The following is a 26,377-nucleotide window of genomic DNA, read 5'->3' on the forward strand; positions in this document are numbered from 1 at the left end:
CATTATAATTATAAGAGGTCCTCTAGAGACAGGATAGAAGAGAATGTGGGGGGGGGGGGGGGCGTAAAGGCCACTGCTCTGATGGAGAGAGGGAGGAGGCAGGGGTGAGGGTATTGTTCCCGAGGGAGACCCAGCCCTATTGTTTGTCTGCTAAACAGACAGAGAGGGATGGTTGGAAGAGAGGGATGATGGGAAGAAAGAGAAATGGGTAGGAATAAACCCAGCTATTGTTGTTAGGACACATTCTACCTGCTATGCCCCCACCCACTCCCCCACGCAAATAACAAAGCTGAGTAAACACACAACCCTGCTTCATGCCTCCACCAGGCGCTCTATGGAGATAGCACAATGCTGTGTTCTGTGTGTCAAACATTTCCAGCCCACTCCAGTTGATCACATGACAGTCTCAAGTGTAAAACCACATAGGACATGTGAACAGACAATCGAACAAAGAAACAATTAAATTAAAAAAACCTGTGACAAAAAGAAACATTCAAGTTTTAATATGGCATAAATAATATTTTATAAACAAAAGTCATTCAAGCAATATAATACACTATTACAAGTGAGCTAGAAGTTTGTGGCAAAAACAAAATCAATTTTAATTCAAGGCCAGCACAAACACTGGCGCATGTCGAAGTCACAAATGTCAAGTATTTTTGAATGGTGCATATCTGAATTAAGTCTACATAAATAAAAATGCTAAGCATACAAATTGGACATCCTGTTTGGTTTTCCCTTCAGATATTTTTTTGCATAAACAACATGTAAAAAATAATGTGTCTGATGCATGGTATTAACTACATATACATATATACACATATATACACATATATATATATATATATATATATATACACACATATATATATATATATATATATACATACATACATATACATATATACATACATACATATACATACATACATATACATACATATATATACACATATATATATATTAGTTAGAGAAAAAACACATTAACAAAGGTTTAACGCATTATGCTGCTATATATTGCATGACAGCCTGATAATCTTTTCATAATCTAGTTGTATAATCTGATAATCGTAACATTATTAATGAAAAACATTTGATGTCAGTAAAAAAATTATATCATATCATGCTTACATTAAGTAATAAAGCAAACCAGTCAGCTAAATTAAATGTTATTAACAGTTTTGTGAACTATATCTTAGCCTGTTACAACAGGAGGCATGACAAGGTTAGGAGGTGTGACCTCAAAAGACCAGGGACATGTTACACAGAACATTACAAGCAGAAGGTCAGTTGCCTAATCAAACTCCCTTCTTCTGTGAATGGACAATTGAAAAATGAAGCGCAACTGTTGGGGTCTGGGGTCAGGCATTCCATAAGCCCCCCTGGACCAGAACGATAGTTTAACCAGTTCTGTCAGCAGAGAAAATAAGATGGTGTGTGGTCAGATTCAGCCATAGTGATGATTCATGCCTTTTAAAGGACTGCAGTGCTGATTGACTGATATGTTCTGGGTGACACACGCACACGCACGCATGCACACACACACGGGACGATAAGCCTGTGCACTTTCACCTTTCAAGTACTTGAAGGAAACATACTGTGTCAGTTCAGTTTTTACAATAATTGAAATACAAATACATAGTTGTCCGTAGTCAGTTAAGATAGAGTGACATCATAGTATCAAATTGCACTGGCATCATAGGAGTAATTTTTATGGTAACACTACAGGGTGGTGATATGTAGCGCTCATAAAGCCTTCATATACATGACACAGTGAGAATGGGTTAAATGTGTTCATACCCTTTCTCAGGGTTTTTTAGAATCTGATGCAGCATAAGTGTTACCCTTCTGGTAGTGCTGGTAGACAACCTTCTAGAAACATGCACTAAAAACAAGGTAGAGCAATCATTGTCCTGCATAAACGTCCTTCATTGTCCATGTATTATGACGTAAGTCTAAGGCAGAGAACAAAAAGTGATACAAATAACTGATAAAAAGGTTGCAGAAGAATCAAACAGGATGACCGGTTAGAAACACATGTTAATCACACAGCCTGTCCCTGCAGCAGAACCACCCAGTCCAGAGCTTTCAGCGTGGTTCTAGGAGATGGGACGACAATTGTATTTTGCATACAGGAGTCAGTCTTCAACATCACTGCCTGTGTGGTCAGAGGACAGGAGATGAGCTCTGTCACTTCTCTATGGGTACTCCAGTGATCTCCACGTTATCTGCTGCAAGGTGGGTAATTCAGTCACACATCCAGAGGCCGACCCGATGTGTCCAAGGCGGTGCTTAGACACAAGGCATTCTGGGAGTGAACTCTGGCTGCATCTATGATCAATATCGTTTTGTTGCTTTTCATAAAAAATGAAATTAATATGAATAACTCTCAGTGGATATATATACACACACTTGCTTATAGCTTCCTTCTCGTCTATATAGCCTTCATAACTTTCTGTTTATGCTCTCAGCCGAGCATCTCCATTGACCTTTGGTTGTTCTTCAGCCTTTGTAATTGTCTCTGTGTTAGTAAAGCCATGATTACTGCGGTGGTTGCTCAAAGGCCACACCCAGTTTGTCATAGATCTCCTTCAGCAGCAGCAGGGCGGTGTCCTCGGACTCCCTACACACACAGGACAGACACCAGATGTAAGCATAACAATAGCACACACACACACAACATCAACCTCTTAGCCTTTTGGGGGGCCCTGCGTAAGATTTGTTTGCGGAGCACCCCACCTTGGATATTTTTTTTTGTGGCCTCCATTCTAGATGGCAGAGACATGTTTCTATCGGGTTTAGAGAAGGGCAGGCATAAACGCTCTCCTTTTAAAATCAGTCATGCAATGCTACAACCTCTGCAATGACTCAATTGCCATGTTACTGAAGCCAAAATGTCAAAACCTAATCCTGGGACACTGGGTCAGCGCCCCAGGTGCTCGGCTAGTATTCTAAAAAATTAAATGTACATATCTGATAATTTTTTTTAAATTGCTCCCAGTATATTCTACTACATAGTATTAATGAGATGGAACAATTATAAATATTAAAATAAAACAGTGGGTCTCCTGGCAGCGGCCTATACAGTAGGCTAGCCCAGCACACCACTCCATAGACACAGACACAAAGACACCACAGACACACCATAGATACAGACACGACAGGCCATAGACACAGACACAAAGACACCACCGATAAAAAACATGACAGGCTATAGACACAGAAAGACACCACAGACACACCATATACACAGACACAAAGACACCACAGACACACCATATACAGACACAAATACACCACAGACACAAAGACACCACAGACACAAATACCCCACAGACACAAATACCCCACAGACACACCATATACACAGACACACCATATACACAGACACAAAGACACCACAGACACAAATACCCCACAGCCACACCACCGATACAGACACATGACAGGCTATAGACACAGAAAGACACCACAGACACACCATATACACAGACACAAAGACACCACAGACACACCATATACAGACACAAATACACCACAGACACAAAGACACCACAGACACAAATACCCCACAGCCACACCAAAGACACAGACACAAATACAACACATACACACCATAGACACCACAGACACAAAGACACCACAGACACAAAGACACACAATAGACACAGACAAAATAATGTCCACAGACACACCATAGACACAGACACAAAGACACCACAGACACAACATAAACACACAGACAAACATAGAGGGACTGACCAGTAGCAGAGGTGAGACTGAATAGCAAACAGGTATTCGTTGAAGCTCTCAATGGGTGCCTCCTGCAAGACGTAGTCGATCCTCCTCCCTCCGTTCAACATGCCCACCTGCACTTGATGCCCCTCCTCCTCTTCTGCAGACCCTGTAGACTCCGGAGGTTCACCAACACCTGAAGTCAGAGACGGACCAATCACACCACAGCAGGTGACCAGGCCTGACCCAGAATCAACCCCGACTCCACACAGCCATCCATGTCACACAGCGACACATATCTGGTTCTGCATGTGATGAAATCGGCCAGGGATTTTAAAAAAAGTGTTTGCAGAACAGGTTGACTAATTAGAGGTTGAAGGGTAAACGCTATAAAATTGTGAAAAAAGTAAAAGACCAAATTAGTGAAATGCCATGGCCACAAGCAAGCCCCAGAGATACTGAGATTCTGCAAGATACGTTCAAAAAGTATCTATCCATGTGGACATTTTTCTTTACAGTGGTGCAGCCCAGGGACCCACACGGGGAAGAAGTGTAATATCAAGCATCGAGGCCCTAAAGGTGCCCAGAGACAATGGCACCTGGCAGGAGGTTCATTTCCAATGAAGAATTAGTAGGTGCAGAAATCTCAGTAAAAATGTTAGCCTGCATGGTGATACATCATCACATGTCGACTACTACAGGAGGACTACCTAGAGACCACACATTCCACTGGGCAGACAACCATAAACACCATCCTCTGTTGGCTGTCTGAAACGCTCTTTAGTTGTGGAAACACGCATCTCATATGGCTGAATCTACCTTTGAACAGGGTAGAATGCCAGAGTTGGAGGAATTCTAAAGTTGCGTATGCATTTTTCAATTAATACTTTCAGTGGAGGGAACAAGTATAATTACAGAAGAATTGCACCGAGGCAACACTGAGAAGAACACTTGCGCATAGTAAGCTTCTTCACTGCTTCTCAGCCTGCTGGCCCAGAAATCACAAATAGACAATGTAATATGTCTCCAATGCATGTTTTTACATTTTCAACATGATTCAGTACTTTAAAGCACTATTACTTCAGAACCGTTGGACTGCTCCACATAAAACCATGTATGGTGCATCAATATGTGCATGTTTTCCTGCTCAATATTTTCCTAAATTCCAGCTGAAACAATGTGCCTGCAATTAGCCAATGTGCTTTCATAGGTTTTCCCTGAAAAATAAACCCCTTTAAAAAAAAAAAAAAAAAAGGAGTTCCAGAAAACAAAACCCCCTAGGAAAAGCCAGGCAGCCTATCAGGGCTTGGGGATGAGCCAGGTGAGTGGGGGTTAGCCAGGCAGCCTATCAGGGCTTGGGGATGAGCCAGGTGAGTGGAGTGGGTGGGGGTTAGCCAGGCAGCCTATCAGGGCATGGGGATGAGCCAGGTGAGTGGAGTGGGTGGGAGTTAACCCGGCAGCCTATCCGGGCCAGGCAAGAGATGATGCTTAGAGAGGTAGGTTTAAAGAGCTTGACACGCTGACATGGGTGGGAGGAATAACCTGGCTGAAGAGTGTGCAGTGAGATGCTGCATCAAGACAACCAATCCAAGGTAAGATGGATACATTACTAAAGAAAGTTAAAGCTGTGGATTTAACCAATACCGCTCTATAATCAGTAGGCTTACAAAGGTAAGTTTACAGAGTAAACACACTAAATATAAGGGCATTTCAGCCCACGTGTCTCTTTTTCTTAAAGTGCAAGTTAAAATAGGACACAGACTATAGGTCTTATATATATGAATTATAAGTTGTGGCTACAACAATGTGACTAGACATGGCTGCCATATCTCTCTCAGCCTGAAGAGGGTGGTGTAAGGACACATTTTCTGTTTACAGAAGGTCCGTCTGCAGTTTGCAAGCCAGAATAAATACCATTCATAGTCGATGATTCTAGCCTACATCTTTCCAGGCATCTTACCTTGGAAGTAATGTATAAACGAAGGGCTTTTGGGCCACTCCAGAATTTTTGTCCACAAATCAGCCTTACTCTCTTTCCTCACGGCAGCACATGCTGTCTCTGGGGTCAGGGTAGAGGTAAGACCACCAGGACAGTGGAGGGGGAGGAGAGGACAGGAGAGGGAAACATGCAGAAAGCACAAGGAGGGGGAGACAATGTTAGAAACGTCAACCAGAACACTCTTACACCCTTCCAACAGGCTTGGGTCTGGAGGTTAAGTTGTTTCAACTATGATAAATTAATAATGACGGACCTCTAAACTTAAACTAAAATGAAAACAGAAACGTGAGGTACATCACCAGTAAGAATTCTCATTATGCAGTTCTATTATTGTGAAGAGAAAACTTAACCATACAATGATCCAGTTGAAAATTATTCCCTACAAAAATGCATAGTCAAGGTCAACTAAAATGTACTGTGTTGATACAGTAAAGTACACCAGTGAACAGAACATGTTGTTCGTTAACATGAACTACACACTCTCTGATCTCCAAGGTCACACAATGGCTTCATATAACAAAGCAAAACAATGTATCAAGTCATTATTTAAGACCGGGCCTGTGTTAATGACAGCTTAACTTGATCAGTTTAAGCCTTCAACTCAGTTCCACACCCCCCTAACTCTTCCCCTCTGGTAAGAGTAGGATTTAGTCCTGGAAAACCAGGTGGGTGACATCAACGGATAGAAGGGAATAGCAGCTGTATGCAGACCTTACAGGAGAACAGTTGTGCTAGAACATGAAGGCTGAACTCTGAAGCACAGATGTGCTTCTTTCACACTGACTGCTGCTAGAAGACATAATCTAGAAGACATAATCTAGAAGACATAATCTAGAAGACATCATCCCTCTACCTCATCCCACAGGTTATCATTAGCTGACAAGTTGATTCAGGTGAGATACATCTAGAATACATGAAATACATGGGCCGGCTCACGGTCTCCAGGTAAGGTTTGAGAACAACCGTGCCACTTCCCAAATTACAGTGGGGAGAACAAGTATTTGATACACTGCCGATTTTGCAGGTTTTCCTACTTACAAAGCATGTAGAGGTCTGTAATTTTTATCATAGGTACAGTGGGGCAAAAAAGTGTTTAGTCAGCCACCAATTGTGCAAGTTCTCCCACTCAAAAAGATGAGAGGCCTGTAGTTTTCATCATAGGTACACTTCAACCATGAGAGACAAAATGAGAAAAAAAATCCAGAAAATCACATTGTAGGATTTTTAATGACTCGATTGGTAAATTATGGTGGAAAATAAGTATTTGGTCAATAACAAAAGTTAATCTCAATACTTTTTTATATACCCTTCGTTGGCAATGACAGAGGTCAAACGTTTTCTGTAAGTCTTCACAAGGTTTTCACACACTGTTGCTGGTATTTTGGCCCATTCCTCCATGCAGATCTCCTCTAGAGCAGTGATGTTTTGGGGCTGTTGCTGGGCAACACGGACTTTCAACAACCTCCAAAGACTTTCTATGGGGTTGAGATCTGGTGACTGGCTAGGCCACTCCAGGACCTTGAAATGCTTCTTACGAAGCCACTCCTTCGTTGCCCAGGCGGTGTATTTGGGATCATTGTCATGCTGAAAGACCCAGCCACATTTCATCTTCAATGCCCTTGCTGATGGAAGGAGAGCTGGGACCACAGTCTCAAAGAAAACCATTAGTAACACACTACGCCGTCATTGATTAAAATCCTGCAGCACAAGCAAGGTCCCCCTGCTCAAGCCAGCGCATGTCCAGGCCCGTCTGAAGTTTGCCAATGACCATCTGGATGATCCAGAGGAGGAATGGGAGAAGGTCATGTGGTCTGATGATACAAAGATAGAGCTTTTTGGTCTAAACTCCACTCGCCATGTTTGGAGGAAGATGAAGGATGAGTACAACCCCACGAACACCATCCCAACCGTGAGGCATTGGGGGTGGAAACATCATTCTTTGGGGATGCTTTTCTGCAAAGGGGACAGGACGACTTGCACGGTATTGAGGGGAGGATGGATGGGGCCATGTATCGCAAGATCTTGGCCAACAACCTCCTTCCCTCAGTAAGAGCATTGAAGATGGGTCGTGGCTGGGTCTTCCAGCATGACAACGACCCGAAACACACAGCCAGGGCAATTAAGGAGGGGCTCTGCAAGAAGCATCTCAAGGTCCTGGAGTGGCCTAGCCAGTCTCCAGACCTGAATCCAATAGAAAATCTTTGGAGGGAGCTGAAAGTCCATATTGCCCAGCTACAGCCCTGAAACCTGAAGGATCTGGAGAAGGTCTGTATGGAGGAGTGGGCCAAAATCCCTGCTGCAGTGTGTGCAAACCTGGTCAAAAACTACAGGAAACATATGATCTCTCTAATTGCAAACAAAGGTTTCTGTACCAAATATTAAGTTCTGCTTTTCTCTCACAGTTGAAGTTTACCTTTGATAAAAATTACAGACTTCTACATGCTTTGTAAGTGGGAAAACCTGCAAAATCGGCAGTGTATCAAATACTTCTTCTCCCCACTGTACCTTTTGGGTCAGATACAAAACAATCAGTTCCGTTACGGTTCACTCATGGTGTGACCAGACCATGGGTACAAAATTAAACAAACTGATGGCCTTACAAAAGAGCTGCCTCGAAGTAAACCGAACAGTCAGAAATGTGGGATCGGATCACCACCATGTTACTCAGGGAGGATGGCCAATTGGGTCGTAGTGCTGCTGAGTTAACTCAATTCACCAGTAAAAAAAAAGCTTCTAAGATTGATTTAGAATAGGAGCTCCCTGTGCCAGCGTAATCAGGAAGTCGAGTCTGAGATAATTCTAGTCACTTGTTATTGGTTATGTTAACAGTCTTAGGGGTATCAATCTATTCAAACCAGTAATGTCCTGTGTGTGTGTGTGTGTGTGTGTATTACCCTCTATTTCAATCATGGACCTTTCTGCCGAAGTTTCTCCCTCCTCCGTCTGGGGCAGTGAAGGAGCCGGCATTCGGACCAGCGACTGCCAGGCAGTACGAAACGAGCCCAGAACGTTATTCTTCAGGTCGGTACTCATTCGTGTCAGGCTCTCTTTCAACTCTAGGGAACAAACACAACATACATCCAACATTTGGTTGTTATGACATGAGGCTCTTCAACTCCACAGGAGAAGGATGACACACAGATTAATTCTGTAGGAGATGGGTGGATAAATGGACTTCCATACCCAGGTGCATCCTCTTGCGGCCCTTGTGATGGGGAATCAGCATAGGCTCTAAGTCCACCTCAGATACAATCATGGGCTCGATACGATATGCCACAGGGTCAAACTACAGAGAAAGAGAGGGGACAATCTGAGTCTTACTGAAATTAATGTGTGCAACCGTGGGTTGGACATACCAGATAATCACAGGCAGACGGGGACAGTGTGTTCCTTGTCTTGAGTCCTCTATACCATAGTAGAACGCTGTGTCTGAAGTGAGGACATGTGGCCAGTTATTTTATTTTTGAGGGTTAGGGATTAGGTTTAGGTGTTCTCATTAATACATTTTTTAATTTAATTTAAGTTGTTGGTCCTCACAAGTATAGTGACGCTAGTGTGTGTGTGTGTGTGTGTGTGTGTGTGTGTGTGTGTGTGTGTGTGTGTACACTTACAGGGTGGTATATGTTATAGAAATTCTTGCAGGTGGGAAAACTGTAGTTTGGGTCAATGCGTTTGAGTCCACGAACAGTCAAGAACATTCCAATGGGAGAACCAAAAGCAAAGAAGGCCTGAGGATGAAATGCCAACTGGGGGTAGTTAATGGACACCTGTAGAGAAACAGAATGCGAGAGTAAGGAAAATAACACATTTGATGTTAAGAGGAAATCTATTTACATTATACAATTTTCCAGTGCAAAAATAAAAACCAAAGCAGTAATGACAAGGCGATAACAAATAATAAAAGGCAGTAGAAAGATGCAAAACAATATTATCACACTGCTAACAATGGGCCTGCATTAAAGGTGCTACAACAAAACTAGTAGAACAACATATATACAATAACCTATTTAAAAACGGTATTTCTTAAATTCACTTTGTGATGTGAATGCCCTGATTTGTAAATGTAAGCTTTTCCTGTCAGTTTGGGTTTTATATCTGAAAGATCTTACTCCAACATCACACCTTGGCATTTTTCTATTGCTGCTTTAGACGTGAGTCTTCTAAAGTAGATGTTATGTTATATATACACAGGGAAACGTAAAGTTGATTTACAGAGAAATTTGCAGTTTGGAGTGACAGCCAATGTACTGATTCATACATTGTGCAATGATATGTTGTTTTAAAATGGCATCCAATAATTAGTTTGCAAAGATTGTTAAGAATGACATCTCATTAATCCTTGGTTTTGTTAACATAAATCACATAAGCTAGTTAGAACTGGATCCCTCACAAAATGTCAACATAGTGATATTGCATGGTTCAACATAATCCGATGAAAACATTCAATACCACATGAGTGAATAATGTTCATGCCTCACAATAATGCAACCATGTTGAGGACCTCAGGAGGAAAACCATGACGTGCAGTGAGGAAAACCATGACGTGCAGTGAGGAAAACCATGACGTGCAGTGAGGAAAACCATGACGTGCAGTGAGGAAAACCATGACGTGCAGTGAGGAAGTATTTGGGAATCTGGATAATAGATCTTCATTTAAAAAATATTGACAGAGAAATGGGACTGAATTGAACAAATTACAACATGACACTTAAAATAATTAATGCAATTATGCAATGCAATTTCCTTGTGCAAAAACTATATTACTACATCTCTGCCTTTATCATCTCATCAAGTTTTGTCTGAACCAAGTGCGTGGTGACAGATATGTCAAGGTGCTCTCTGACGCCCTCAGAACAAAGAAGTGCCTGAGTCTGAGGAGTTACAAAACCGTTGTAAAGTAATTTGAAGTCAATATCATTCCAAAACACAGGTAATCTATCTAGGCCTCCCCACCTAATTCTGTCAAGAGCTGAACTCAATGTGCGAGCAAATCTGCATCTATACTACTGTCCAATAGTATGATCAGATGAAGGAAAGACAGACCTAGCAAAGCTGCATCTATACTACAGTCAGGTCAAGCAAAGACAGACCTAGCAAAGCTGCATCAACACTACAGTCAGGTCAAGCAAAGACAGACCTAGCAAAGCTGCATCTATACTACAGTCAAATAGTACAGCCAGGTGAGGCAAAGACAGACTTAGCAAAGCTGCTTCTATACTACAGTCCAATAGTACAGTCAGGTGAAGCAAAGACAGACTTAGCAAAGCTCCATCTATACTACAGTCCAATAGTGCAGTCAGGTAAAGCAAAGACAGACCTAGCAAAGCTGCATCTACAGAAATGGAAAAAAATATTTGATCCCCTGCTGATGTTGTATATTTGCCCACTGACAAAGAAATGCTCAGTCTATAATTTTAATGGTAGGTTTATTGAACAGTACGAGACAGAATAACAACAAAAAAATCCAGAAAAACGTATGTCCAAAATGTTATAAATTGATTTGCATTTTAATTGGTGAAATAAGTATTCGACCCCTCTGTAAAACATGACTTAGTACTTGGTGGCAAAACCCTTGTTGGCAATCAGAGGTCACATGTTTCTTGTAGTTGGCCACCAGGTTTGCATATCTCAGGAGGGATTTTGTCCCACTCCTCTTTGCAGGTCTTCTCCAAGTCATTAAGGATTCAAGGCTGACGTTTGGCAACTCGAACCTTCAGCTCCCTCCACAGATTTTCAATGGGATTAAGGTCTGGAGACTGTCTAGGCCACTCCAGGACCTTAATGTGCTTCTTGAGCCACTCCTTTGTTGCCTTGGCCATGTTTTGGGTCATTGTCATGCTGGAATACCCAGCCATGACCTATTTTCAATGCCCTGGCTGAGGGAAGTAGGTTCTCACCCAAGATTTGACGGTACATGGTCCCGTCCATCGTCCCTTCGATGCGGTGAAGTTGTCCTGTTGCCCTTAGCAGAAAAACACCCTCAAAACCCTCCTCCAAACACAGCGAGTTGAGTTGATGCCAAAGAGCTTGATTTTGGTCTCATCTGACCACAACACTTTCATCCAATTCTCCTCTGAATCATTCAGATGTTCATTGGCAAACTTCAGACGGGCCTGTACATGTGCCTTCTTGAGCAGAGGGACCTTGCGGGGGCTGCAGGATTTCAGTCTTTCACGCCGTAGTGTGTTACCAATTGTTTTCTTGGTGACTATGGTCCCAGCTGCCTTGAGATCATTGACAAGATCCTTCCATGTAGTTCTGGGCTGATTCCTCACCGTTCTCATGATCATTGCAACTCCACGAGGTGAGATCTTGCATGGAGCCCCAGACCGAGGGAGACTGACAGTTCTTTTGTGTTTCTTCCATTTGCGAAATAATGGCACCAACTGTTGTCACCTTCTCACCAAGCTGCTTGGCGATGGTCTTGTAGCCCATTCCAGCCTTCTGTAGGTCTAAAATCTTGTCCCTGACATCCTTCGACAGCTCATTGGTCTGGGCCATGGTGGAGAGTTTGGAATCTGATTGATTGATTGCACCTGTTCCCAGGTGTCTTTTATACAGGTAACAAGCTGAGATTAGGAGCACTCCCTTAAAGAGTGTGTTCCTAATCTCACCTCGTTTCCTGTAAGACACCTGGAAGCCATAAATATTTCTGATTGAGAGGGGATCAAAAACTTATTTCACTCATTAAAATGCAAATCAATTTATAACATTTTTCACATGCGTTTTTCTGGATTTTTTTGTTGTTATTCTGTCTCTCACTGTTCAAATAAACCTACCATTAAAACTATAGACTGATCATTTCTTTGTCAGTGAGCAAACGTACAAAATCAGCAGGGGATCAAAAAAAAAAATCCCTCACTGTATACTACTGTCCAACAGTATGGTCATGTGGAATCTGAGCATTAACAATTACAATGTGAATGGCCTAGATAATGAGAACAACAGAAACATCTCTGTTTAGATTATCTCTCTGTAGGTTGCGCTCTGATAACCACAGGAATGTTCACATTGACCATTTGGCATGGGGGTTACTGTCTTGGAAACCTGATATTTGTTTGGTAGACACACCCTTCAATGTATATATCAGCTTGTAACCAACATTACAGTGAGAAGAGATAGAGTGAGATGAGACTGAGGTTGTGTAAGGAAGACCAGGTCCGTAACCTCATAAACAAGACTTTCTAATGCTGCAATAAATAATTGAATTACTCTCTCGCTTGACAAATGGCTATGCGATAATTATTACAACCACTATACGAAACGGCTGATTTCTAACAGTCAAGTAAAGCAAAAACAAACAAAAACAGACAAAGCTGTAGAGGGCTCAAAATAGAGCATCCCTCCTTGGCTTTTAACACAGAACTAACAATAGCATATTTGCCTGACTCTCTTGGCTAAGAGTAGAAGAGCTGCCCACTGAGCAAACAGATGTTGAAAAGATGTTGAAACATTATAAAAATAATTTGCTTGGGTCTGACTGCATTACTTCATGGTTTCAAGACAAATATTATTGTGACTCAAAGTCCAAACATTTCTACACTTGCATAACATACAGCTCAGACATTCAAAATGACCCACCAAGGCCTAACACCATGGTCTCTTCCAAAATCCAAAGCTTAGAATGGAACAGAAAATAGCCCACTGCTATTGAATCACAATCTTGCCTCTTTTCTCTTTCTCTCCTCTTTCAATAAAGCAAAAAGTCAACATGCAACATTTTCACAAAATGTAGAAAACATAAAATAATATACTTAATAAGAAAAAAGGTGACACTTCACATACTATAAAGACAGAAACAGAAATGATGCCCAGCCTGCTGCCTCCCTCCCCAACGAGAATATCTGATTTTTTTTTTTTTTAAATACACATTTCAGGGATATGCTTACTTCCTCACAGCACTGTACCAATACACAGAAGCAGTAAATGTGCTCATGTAATGGGTGTATACACATGTACACACACACATACATACATACATACATAAAGTGGGGAGAACAAGTATTTGATACACTGCCGATTTTGCAGGTTTTCCTACTTACAAAGCATGTAGAGGTCTGTCAAAAATCCAGAAAATCACATTGTATGATTTTTAAATAATTAATTTGCATTTTATTGCATGACATAAGTATTTGATCACCTACCAACCAGTAAGAATTCCGGCTCTCACAGACCTGTTCGTTTTTCTTTAAGAAGCCCTCCTGTTCTCCAGTCATTACCTGTATTAACTGCACCTGTTTGAACTTGTTACCTGTATAAAAGACACCTGTCCACACACTCAAACAGACTCCAATCTCTCCACAATGGCCAAGACCAGAGAGCTGTGTAAGGACATCAGGGATAAAATTGTAGACCTGCAGGCTGGGATGGGTTACAGGACAATAGGCAAGCAGCTTGGTGAGAAGGCAACAACTGTTGGCGCAATTATTAGAAAATGGAAGAAGTTCAAGATGACGGCCATTCTCCCTCAGTCTGGGGCATCAATGATCATGAGGAAGGTGAGGGATCAGCCCAGAACTACACGGCAGGATCTGGTCAATGACCTGAAGAGAGCTGGGACCACATTCTCAAAGAAAACCATTAGTAACACACTACGCCGTCATGGATTAAAATCCTGCAGCGCACGCAAGGTCCCCCTGCTCAAGCCAGCACATGTCCAGGCCCAACCGTGAAGCATGGAGGTGGAAACATCATTCTTTGGGGATGCTTTACTGCAAAGGGGACTGGACGACTACACCGTATTGAGGGGAGGATGGATGGGGCCATGTATGGCGAGATCTTGGCCAACAACCTTCCCTCAGTAAGAGCATTGAAGATGGGTCGTGGCTGTTTCTTCCAGAATGACAACGATCCGAGCAACTAAGGAGGGGCTCCGTAAGAAGCATCTCAAGGTCCTGAAGTGGCCTAGCCAGTCTCCAGACCTGAACCCAATAGAAAATCTTTGGAGGGAGCTGAAAGTCTGTATTGCCCAGCGACAGCCCCAAAACCTGAAGGATCGGGAGAAGGTCTGTATGGAGGAGTGGGCCAAAATCCCTACTGCAGTGTGTGCAAACCTGGTCAAGAACTACAGGAAACATATGATCTTTCTAACTGCAAACAAATGTTTCTGTACAAAATATTAAGTTCAGCTTTTCTGATGTATCAAATACTTATGTCATGCAATGAAATGCTAATTAATTACTTCAAAATCATACCATGTGATTTCTGTCACTCACAGTTGAAGAGTACCTATGAAAAAAAGTACAGACTTCTACGTGCTTTGTAAGTGGGAAAACCTGCAAATTCGGCAGTGTATCAAATACTTGTTCTCCTCACTGTATGTATGTATGTATGTATGTATGTGTGTGTATGTATATATATATATATATATATATATATATATATATACACACACACAATGTCCTACAGTGTGAGTCCTACATGGAAGGCAGGGTCAATACGGAATCGGAGATGTCTGATTCCTGCGAGGACATTAGAATAGATCCTTGAGGCAGCCTGGTCATCTAAATGACCAATCGCAACGGTGTGGAAACTAGGGTTTGGGTTAGAGTCCTCTTGTAGGGATCCATTCTGATGCCTACTATGAGGACAGATTGGGAGGAAATGGATGAGGTGAGGGAAGAAGTCAGGATGGGGACCACAACCAACAGCATGTCCTGTATAAATAGTGTGACAGACCTGTCCCTTGGCTATGCCTCCATTGGTCTGTCCAGACAGGCAGAAGGGAGACAAGCAGGAGGGATGTTAGATCTCACAGGCTCAAGCCCCGGACCCGTCACCACTACTGGTGCTATTACTGTTACTACAACTACTGAACCCAGTGTTTCCCTCTTACTGTAATAACAGTGGCGACCGGCCGCTGCTGAAATGTGATGCGATGCCACAGAGAAAAATAAAATGTTTATGAAATAAATGTTTTCCCCAAGCTGAGCGCAGTTTACCATTGCGCACAGTTTACTATTGCACAAACATCAGAGCAGAGGAACAACATCCTGCACCTAATATTCAGAGTAACAAGCTAGCGACTGAGGTCTGAGAAACGTTAACTGGATGTGTCTGTGCACACGCACATGTGTGTTGAACGGCCTGTAAGTGGCTGTGACACTGATATAAAGAAGGTAGCCATCGTCTGAGCGACAACCAAAGGTCAGAAGCAAGCTAGCTAACCAACTGTCACAGCTTCAAAATAAAAGTCTGTGGTGTGTCTCTATAGTGTGTATTGTGTACAATTTCAAAGGAAAAACTATGTGGGAAAAATAAGAACAAAAATACTATTTAAATAATAATACATAAGTTAAAGAATATTATAAGGTGGAACATACTGAGAAAGACCTTAAGTTATTTAGAGAACATATCCAATATAACAACATCCTATTTTGATTATTTTTGTAAATTTGCATATGCTCATTAGCTTTGGAGAGGGATTGTGTAATACATCCAACCACACCATATTTTCCATCCCACCACTGTAATTTACAAGGGATACTTTTTGTGAAAGAACTATTCAGTGCCGCAGTGAATGTGTTGTCCGAAATACTCAGTTGTTTGTAAAGTTACAAATATAATGTGAAATCATGGGGCACTGTGTGCTACATCCAGCAAAACTATGTATTCTACCCCCTTTTTAACCCCCAATGCAATTCAATATACTGTACATGGAATTCATATTGCCTCGTTAGTAGGTAGCTAGTGGCTTTTATTAGGAGTCTGGCAGGGGATTCATGAGCAGTTTTAGAGAATGGTTAATTGAGAGTGAATACTTATTATTAGGGAATGATGTTAAGACAGTATTGTCAAATAATGTTAAGAAAATGAAGTTGACAAGCAAGAGAGACTGGTGTACAGGTAGGACGTTTTAGCATTTCACACAATAAGCCTTTTGTCATAGATGCTGGCATGTCAGCCCCCCCGCCCCTAATTTTGGGGGATAAAGTTGGGGAAATACAACTGAACATCAAACCAAACACACACAGGATCAAAAAGGAAAGTGGACAGCAGAGTCCCAAGCAGAGTGTGAAAGCAGACTGGCAGTTACAACAGAGGTGGTTTCCAAAATTAGTAACTACAGTGGTTGTTCCCACGGAGTCTGTAACCATTAAGAGCTACCGGCAGTTACCACTGAGTTAGTCATCTGTGACATCATTACCAGGGCACAAAAGGAGGCACCATAGAAACACACTATTCGCACCACTAATTCTGACATCATATCCATCATCACTCATGCACTGCAACAGACAGTGCAGCATTCACACGTATCTCTTACATGCACCGCAACCCCAGGTAGGATGTGTGTGTGTGTGTTTCCAAAGCTCTGTTACCTGTCCAATGCCCACATCAAAGTATTCATAGTCAACAGCGCTGGTTGATGACTGGCCTCTGAGAAGCGGGCGTTGCCTTGGTGGTGTCCCTGGAGACTGCTGGCCAAGGCTCTCTAAGGGAGAAGGGTCTTCTGGGGCCTGCAGCCCGGGGGCCAAAAGCACCATCCCCTGCTGACCCTCCTACACACACAGAGATAAATGATATCAATTTCTGGTACATATCTGGTGTTTCGTGCTGATACACAACAGACAGGCACGATCCTCCATCCACACAGTGACCATACGAGCCCTGACATGTAGTAGGCGCCTTTTCTGTATGAAGTTGAGGATCTTCTTCCTCGGTCCCAGAGGGAGTCCCAGTGCTGCCAGGTCAGTGTCATCACACAGAGCCTGAGGGGAGACCGGGTGGAGATTAGGATGGAGACACTACACCCCAAATACACCAAGCACACTGCACACCCACACACAACAGACCAGGGAGTCCAGGTCGAGGTCCACCCTCTGTAGTGTAGCCAGGTGCTCCTGGAGGCCCATTCTGCACATAGCCTCCTCCAACACATCACAGGTCAGAAGGGAGGGGTCACCACGATGACCCTACAGGACAGACCGGGGAGGAAGTCCTTTTCAAGTGACAGAACTTCAGTATAACAAGATCATTCCATATATCGACCATTAGGTCTGAAGCTTTAACAAAAGCTTTGTTCACACTGCAGGCCTTAACGCTCAAATCAACTATAATTTCTTTAAATGCAATGTGTAAATGCTGTTTGAACAGTCAGTATTCCAAGTTACCAAATGTGAGGTCTGAGCAAACATGGACGCATTCAAGATTAATGGAACTAACCCCAAACATGGACGCATTCAAGATTAATGGAACTAACCCCAAACATGGACGCATTCAAGATTAATGGAACTAACCCCAAACATGGACGCATTCAAGATTAATGGAACTAACCCCAAACATGGACGCATTCAAGATTAATGGAACTAACCCCAAACATGGACGCATTCAAGATTAATGGAACTAACCCCAAACATGGACGCATTCAAGATTAATGGAACTAAACCCAAACATGGACGCATTCAAGATTAATGGAACTAACCCCAAACATGGACGCATTCAAGATTAATGGAACTAACCCCAAACATGGACGCATTCAAGATTAATGGAACTAACCCCAAACATGGACGCATTCAAGATTAATGGAACTAACCCCAAACATGGACGCATTCAAGATTAATGGAACTAACACCAAACATGGACGCATTCAAGATTAATGGAACTAACCCCAAACAGTGGAAATGTCATAGCAACCAGTAGGGCAAAGATGCCGCAGGGGAAAGTGAACCTCCTCGTTGCCCCACAGCAAAATGACCCATCATTTTGTATTTGTATGTGTGTTGCACACTTCAATGGAGTAAAAATGTATGATGCTTCTATGGATGTCAACACCAATATGTTCATGTGTTTGTCCGCTGCATTAACCCGCTGCATTACAGCTAAAACAACTTTCACTACATCCACCAATTACTTTGTTATTAGCTATGTTACCAGCTGATACGAATGCCCCATAGTCATTAACAGTCACTTCTCAAATTGAAAATGACTATATCTAAATGTTACGCAGCAAAACAAATGTCAAAATCCAAATTATGCAATTCCAATGTGGGCCAGTTACAGTAAATCATGAAGGATTTGACGAAAATGTATTTGTTAGATCTGGGTTTTTGACTTTGGCATTGACATGGTCATTCTTGTTATCACCACAGTCTGAATTTAATGCTAGTTTTCACAGTTACATGTCGTAGAGGGAGTGAATATAGGGCTAAATATATTTAGTTCAAGTCACACAGCCAGATAAAAGATCTGTATCCAAATTAGTACGACATATGAAAGTGGTTTGAAACACACCTAGAATATTTTGTTCAGACAGCAGTAAAAAAGTAATAAGTATCAGATATGGGGTAAAAAAAAAAAAAAAAAGTCAGATGAGTCACTTTCAAACTGCCAGTGTGAACAAGTCTAAACTCACATCTAAAGCACAGTCAGATCTCAATCACTGGTGAGTCTACATTTAATAAAATACATTTATTAAAATGTATTTTCCTCTAATTGGTCTAAAAAAATATGTAAAAATATCTGAAGTCATTGTAAGTAAAAATCCACTAGAACAGAACTCTCCTGCTGTGAGTTTATTATTCTAACTGAAGGTTTGTCAGGTTTTTAATGCTACAAAGTATCTATCACTGTAAACACTTTGTTACCTCATCCATCTCTGTCTCTCCTGATCCTATCTTCTGATTGGTCAGCAGGTCAAACAGGATCAGCGAGCCTGTTGGGGAATGTGAGGTTCCTTGATATTATAGGTCAAGATAAGCAAATCCTTTTGAAGATATAGGACTCCAAAAGGTGTCCTGTTTCCTAGACAGTTCCAATCTTTATTCAGGTGTTATGAACGGGTGTTGAAATAAATCCCATTTAAAGGAGCACATGTTTATAGGAGTATTTCCTATTGTTGAGTGTTTTATTCCACAAACACATTTGAGGCATATGAATGTGGAGTCAACATCTTTACAAAAAAATCCAGCTATTTCAGAACCTGAATTTGCCTTAAAGTACTTCCCAAAAGTGTTCATTGTTTTTGTAGAGAAACCTGTCCCTTTCAAGAAAAGTTAAAAGCAGATCCAAACCATGGTTCACTTTCAATCTATTGGAAATAACACCAAAAAGAAAGGCTGCAGACGAAAAGGCAAGAAAAACACAGCCAGTTCCGGATTGACTGTGGTTTAAGCAACTGGGGAATATATGCATGGCACAGGTCCGAAAAACTAAGTCAGATTTCTATGGAAACACATTGTCTGATTGTAAAGGAAATCCTGATGAATTCTGGAAAACAATTACAAGTTTATCATTGCACTTTGTTTGAAAAGATGGGAGGGGCCTCTATGTAAGACGAGAGAGGCTCTCTTCTGTTTTATTTACACAGCACTCCTGCAGAAACTTTCCACATATATTGCATCCCTCATTAAGGTTCAGAAAATGATTTACAGAACAAGAACTCAGGACCGGTTAGTACTAAATACGGCAGTTTTACTAAAGGTGAAACTGCTTTTACCTTTCTTGGGCCACAGAAGTTTAATAAGCTGCAAAATGAGCTCCAGCTAGAATGCCTAGTACCCATGAATGAATTTAAATCGCTTGAGGAGCCTGCCAGTTAATCATACTTTGATCTATTTTGTGCTGATTATTTAAATGTTTTCATTATGAATGATCATCATGTGTATTGTGAATAGGCCATTATTGTAAAACCAGAAAAGGAACCAAGCAAGCCTAGTTCAGCCAGTCCACAATTAAAAGTGATAAATGCTGTTGCCCTCACTGGATACGAACCCAGGGCTCCCACATGAGTGGCATTGTCTTTAACCACTACACCACAGTGCTATACATTTGCCAAGTCTTGTTATAGCAACTCGACATTTGATCATTTTCTCACGCATTAACAGCACGGTAGACCCCATTAAGTATTGTGTACCAATGACTAATGTTTCTTATTAAGTACCAATGACTAATCCTGATGAAGTTTTTGTCAGAACAAATCCGAATGAATAATTTGCTTTGATTGTGACGAGATTCAAACGCGGGACCTATTGATTGCAGGTCTGTGTCTCAAACCACTACGCTATTTAACAAGGGATAGTCAGTCACCCACTCACTCACTCATTCACTAAGATACATTCACTCTTCTTGGCCAGCTCCGCAAAGCGGTCCGGCAAAAGAAATAACCTGTTCTCAGTGGCTTGTCTGTTTAAGTGAAGGTGAATGATTCATAATGTAAGTGAAGGTAAATAATGTGTCTCACCCAGGCTGTGTCCAACCACAGACACTGCTCCAGTGAACTCTGGGTGTCTCTGCTTGAACAGTGAGTGGAGCCTGTTGACCTCTGAGGCCACCGTGTCCACTATGGTCTGGCAGTAAGTAGGACTGTTGTAGAAGAAGAGGTCCAGCAGAGTGTCATTGGTGAAATGTCTCAGACGACTGATACTGGGGAGCGTGATCCTCTGGATGTCCCTGGCAGAGGGGGAGAGAGAAGGGGATGAGATGGGATGGAGAGAGATAAAGAGAAAGCGATAAGACAAGAACGTGTGTGTGTGTGTGTGTGTGTGTGTGTGTACAAATATTCTTACTGGTCTACTCCAGTTGCGTCTCCATGCAGTGCACTGTGCCAGTCGACAGGCAGGAACTCAACTCTGCCCACCCTGCCCTCCTCCTGACCTCTCCTGTAATGGCTCCCCAACAGGGACAGGGAGGCGCTCCTGAAGTCATTGACTGCATGGCACATAGTGAACACACACACCACCCACAGGTCGTGTCAGTCACGGTCGCAGACGCACAAGAACAACACGGACACAACTCAAACTCACCACACTGTATGATGGACCTGAAGCGAATGTCACAGGCAGGGCCGATGCCATGAACCATGAACACCAGGTGGTCAATTTTCTCAGGTTCACCTGGATGACATGGGGAGGCCTTATTAGAACAGGACAAGGCTCCTGCACTCTCTCTCTCACTCCAGCACATACAGGCAACACACGCACGCACGCACCATCGGGTATCTCTGCCGTGATGTTGTCAACACTCCTCTTGACAGTGCGTGGACGCGTCTGCTCTGAGGGAGACGACACCCACTCGTCCTGCAACGTGATTGGCTGGTACTGCATGAACAGCTGACCATGTACAGGGGGTGAGGGGTGAGAGGTGGAGACAGAAAGAGAGTGACCACAGACAGCGAGGACCAGGCCTGAGGCAGACACTAGGCACATACGACAGTCCTCTGGTGTGGTCCGCTCAGCGTACTCACTTTAGGGTTGTGCAGGATGACTGTCTCTCCTGAAGGAAACTCCAGCTTCCTCTTCCACTCATCTAGAGTCACTGCTATCATATAGGCCTCCTGAGAGACAGACAGTCATAGAGACAGACAGTCATACAGACAGACAGCCACACAGACAGTCAGTCAGTCTTAGTGGTGGTGCGGCAGAACTACTATGGTTAGAGTAACGTAGATGTCTCACCTCCAGGCTGTTGCTGAACTCCTCAGGGTAGGGAACGTATCTGGTATCTTTGTCTCCCTTATAGAACCAGGTACAACGTCTGACCTCTGACGGCCTTTGGTCCCAGTACACAGCGTACCTCTGGCGCTCCAGCACGCGCACATCGTATCTCTCCCCTTCCACGGCAACCATCACCTCCTCGTTTCCACCTGTAACACAGACTTCAGTCAGAAGCAATTAGGATTTAAGTGCCTTCCTCAAGGGGCAAAACAAAAGAACAATGTTTGGGGTTTTTGGGGCGGGGCTTATCTAGTTATAAAGGTATCAAGGAAAGCAGACAAACTCACCTGACTGGAGAAGACAAAAAAAAATAACTCTCTCTGTTGAGTTTATAAAACCAGTAACGTTTATTTAAAGTATCCTTTAGTACAGAGTTCAGTATTGTCCTCAGCCCTGCTACAGGCACTATGTCACTATGTCACTATGCCACTATGTTCTCGAGGGCCCAAACCCTGTGTTATCCCCTCCATTTCTAGTCAAGGACTTATCCTAACTAGGTGACTGCAACTAACTACCAGGCTGACAAATTAAAAACAGATGTGTTTTGGCCTTCCACTAACAGTGTTAACAAGCCCAGGACTGGGTTATATCCCCCCCACTGCCCCCTGACTCACTAGTAGTGCAGGCCTGTTCCAGTCTCTCTGAGTCCTCTCTGCTGAAGGGGAGCCACAAGTCCTTGGACTCAATGCGGCGACAGTAAAACCAGTGGGGTTTTACAGGCTGGTAGAGGGGCTGGGCGGGATCCATGTCAACCAACTCAAAGGAAAAGGTGGAAGAAGGGGAGTTCTCGTTCAGCACACCAGACACCTGTTGGAGAACCACCATTACTATAATTTACATTTATTTGACCTGGTTAGCCTCAATTAAATCATGAATCTATTTTCCAAGAGGGACCTGGACAAAATAGAAGCACAGAAGTTACAGTACATAAAGTCACAATGTAAAATATAGATTATTACAGTTAGTAGTTATACTATTCATATATAGGTACAATGTAGATAAAGGGTAAAAATATTTACAGACGACTTGAATGTCTATCATAGATTTTATTATAGACATAAAATCAACCAGTCACTAGATTGTTTAATTTTTGTAATCTTTTGTGGCTCATTCCAGGTGGAGGGTGCACAGTACTGGAGTTTATTTTTTTCTACTTCAGTACAGGTCATAGACCATAAACCATCACCAAAATATTGTTTTGGGAGCACAAGCAATATTTATAATTAGTCAGCTGTACAATGTAAAAGTATAGATAAACTGGGATCTGCCTAAGAAGAGCCTTGCGAACAAAAATATACTAATTGCTTAATCACTGAAGGGCTAAAGAAGGCCAGCCCACTCACATATAAAGGATACAGTGATGGGTGAGAGATTTAGGGTTTGTAACAAAACTCAAAGCCACATGATATACCGTTTCAAACATGTAATTAGGACATGGAGGTATGCCTGTACAAGACATCACCATAAGCTAATACAGGCAGAAAGGTAGCAAGGAAAAACAGGAAAAAAACTATTTTAGATGTTTTTCACCAGACCCCCTATGTGTGGCTTAAATGTAAGACACTCTTCCATCAAAATACCCAAGTATTTGTAAGTGGTCACGCTCTCTATTTTTATGTCCTGCATAGTGACAATACTTTGGAGAAGATCAAAACATACTGTAACTGGCAGTGTAACAAAATCTGTTTCCACAAGTACATATGAAGAAACACTGGAGAAACAAAAGCATATTAATAACACTTAGCTCTGCCAAACTAAGTGCCGGAAGACAATAGAACCCATTCCCCAAGAAATAGGTAGGTAGCAGCATCACAACCTTTGACCTAGCTTGACCTACCTTCCTCTTCACAGAGCCTCTCCTGAATCACAGCTTTCTACCATTACAGCCAGGAGATCAATAATTAAACTGCGGCCAGGTAGGTCAGTCGTCCATTTTCCACGTGGATTGCACTGCTCACTGGAGATGAGCAGCAACGAGACCAGGACAGGCAAGTATAACAGAATAACGGACCGTTAACAAAGCCCTTTATTCTCTAATGTTATTCTCTGTATCACAACAAGCATCTCTTTCCCTCTGCTTTGCTCTCTTCCCCTTGTCTCCTCTTCTCTTCCCCTCTTTTATACTTCCCACCCAGCTGACCCAGTCCCTAGCTCAGTCCAGCATGTGAAAGAACTCTCTGTACCTCTGGGAGGGAGAGTGACGTCCTTCATGGGCTGGAATTCTGTATGCAAAAGGAGAAGTGGACTGCAACAGTGTTTCTGTAGCCAAAGCTTTAAATGCTGGATTTTTAAACTACCAATGTATGATTTTTACTGGTTAAATCTATCCAATTCACATCTAATCAGATAACAGAATGACTTCAGGAATTGACAAAGAATGTTCATGAAGGCTCTTCCTGTTTGCTATCCACACAGGAAGCCCTCTTTAACTAGCAACTGTGACACACTAGGTGACTAAAGCAACGGTTGTCTTTGAAGAAGACCAGCAGACACAGACTTGACCGGCTGGATTGGTGGGGCGGGCAGTGTCACAGGCTGAGGGGGCATGACATTACTGTTCACCCATGAGATTCTGGGAGTTTTTTGGTTAGTTCTTTGCCCATTCAGAATCTTAAGATTAAATTGGGTTTTGACCGCAACTGGCAGAGGCTCAAGCCTGTCTTTGTGGGAATAAGGACTTTCAGGGGATTTCTACTGGCTTACTGGAGAATGAAAATGGAGCCCCACCCAATACACATATAGGTAAATGCCAATGACTGTACACCTAATAATCATGCCCTTCCAGAGCACTACAGTAGAGCTCACTGGGTCACACACTCACCTGCTCCACAGGTGTGCTCCCATCCAGAGGTGTTTGTGCAGGTGTGTCAGACAGGTCCTGAAAAGTGATTGTGGGGGCAGGCCGAGTTGGCCCCCCCTCTGGCACTAGGCCATCTGACATCACCCTGGCTGTTCAGGCCTTCAGAAAGTGAAAGAAAGACAGAGATGGAGAAAGTGAGCAATGGGCATAGAGGTAACTGCAGTAGTATCATGTAAAGATGTAAAGATGAAAGACAAATAACAAAACCACAATGTAGGCTCTGAACACTACCTAGGTAGAAATACACAAAACTTAATTTGAACACCTGCTACACAAGGTTAACAATTACAAGGGCATGTTTTAAGTGTTTCTGTTGTAGACTGAAAAAAGAACATTAGTCAGGAATGTTACGTTAGCTAACTTAGTAGCTACATCAGCTAGCTAATAAATGAATGAAGATGGTTTATGCTTAGTAGACAATGAGTAATCAGATAACGGAATGCAAGCTGTCAAGCTCTTTCAAAAACCCGTGGCTAGTACCATTAAGTTAGCAACTCCACATAACGTCCTTAGCTTTGCTGCAGGTTTAGCTGTTCGCAAATTAATTGGTACTACATGCACAACCCGCTTACTGCTCTAGCTGCATCACTTGCAAAGTAAACGGACTAGCCTTAGTTAAAGCAGTGCCAGTGGGTGGCTAAACGTTTAGACTGTTGCAGCCAACTAGCGTTACGGGAAATGGGAATGCATACTGTATTAATACATTTTGAACTGACCTGCTTGTGCTGACCTGGTCAAGGTCGGACCGCCGGACAGGACACTCACATTACACTTACACTCTGACACTAAAGATGTCCCACACAGTCACCAAACACGGTTTATCTAACCACGGAGGGCAAAACAAAAATATGGAATCAACAAATATTTCGAAAACATCAACAAAACAGCTAGGCAGGATGTGCGGTCATCTCCGCTGTGATGTGCCCGCCCCCAAAAATCCCCTGACGTCATCAGTCAAGAGGCGAGATGTCACTTTTGGTAACTTTTTGTATAGATGTAAGGGACGGCCAGTCAGACGACTCTATGCGGAAGCCGATGTTTTCGAATCATTTAGTTACTTGTGTCATCGCCCAGAACACACTAGACCCTCTAAAATGAATCAATAATTTTCGTCTTATTTAAGCAGAGGCTCTATGTGTAGTTTCTGTTAAGCTTTGTATATCATACAATCAATACATGGGATTAATTCCAATTATTCTAAATGATCCAAGTCCTAAACATTATTTTTTTTCTTCCTGCATGCTGCCTGTTTATTGTTCTCTCCCCGGACATGTAAGACAAGGTTGACTATTTTCTAAGTCAATTATTTTTAGTAGCGATCTAGGAACAATTTAAAAACACCAGTTGGGGGTT

General features: G+C 42.5%; 1 protein-coding gene across 6 annotated transcripts; it reads right to left on the reverse strand.

The window, feature by feature from the left end:
• Window positions 1-972: 972 nt before the first annotated feature.
• ddhd2 (DDHD domain containing 2) lies at window positions 973-25,956 on the reverse strand. Of its 6 annotated transcripts, none has more exons than XM_010896328.4 (20): window positions 25,741-25,956; window positions 24,986-25,123; window positions 22,779-22,971; window positions 22,126-22,313; window positions 21,915-22,004; window positions 21,660-21,780; window positions 21,475-21,564; window positions 21,238-21,379; window positions 20,913-21,121; window positions 19,318-19,385; window positions 17,527-17,646; window positions 17,347-17,442; window positions 17,053-17,232; window positions 15,413-15,439; window positions 9,346-9,501; window positions 8,918-9,020; window positions 8,629-8,790; window positions 5,696-5,794; window positions 3,763-3,931; window positions 973-2,623 (listed from the first exon to the last, which is right to left on the reverse strand). In XM_010896328.4, exons 2-20 carry the CDS (start codon window positions 25,103-25,105, stop codon window positions 2,542-2,544), a joined length of 2,415 nt encoding a protein of 804 aa, XP_010894630.1. In that variant the 5' UTR covers window positions 25,106-25,123; window positions 25,741-25,956; the 3' UTR covers window positions 973-2,541. The 6 variants fall into 6 exon arrangements, with proteins under 6 accessions (XP_010894630.1, XP_010894629.1, XP_010894631.1 ...); XM_010896327.4 differs by having other exon boundaries at window positions 22,126-22,325; XM_010896329.4 differs by lacking the exon at window positions 15,413-15,439 and having other exon boundaries at window positions 22,126-22,325.
• Between the last annotated feature and the right edge of the window lie 421 nt (window positions 25,957-26,377).

Source organism: Esox lucius, chromosome 13 (assembly GCF_011004845.1).
Source record: "Esox lucius isolate fEsoLuc1 chromosome 13, fEsoLuc1.pri, whole genome shotgun sequence".
Classification (NCBI taxonomy): domain Eukaryota; kingdom Metazoa; phylum Chordata; class Actinopteri; order Esociformes; family Esocidae; genus Esox; species Esox lucius.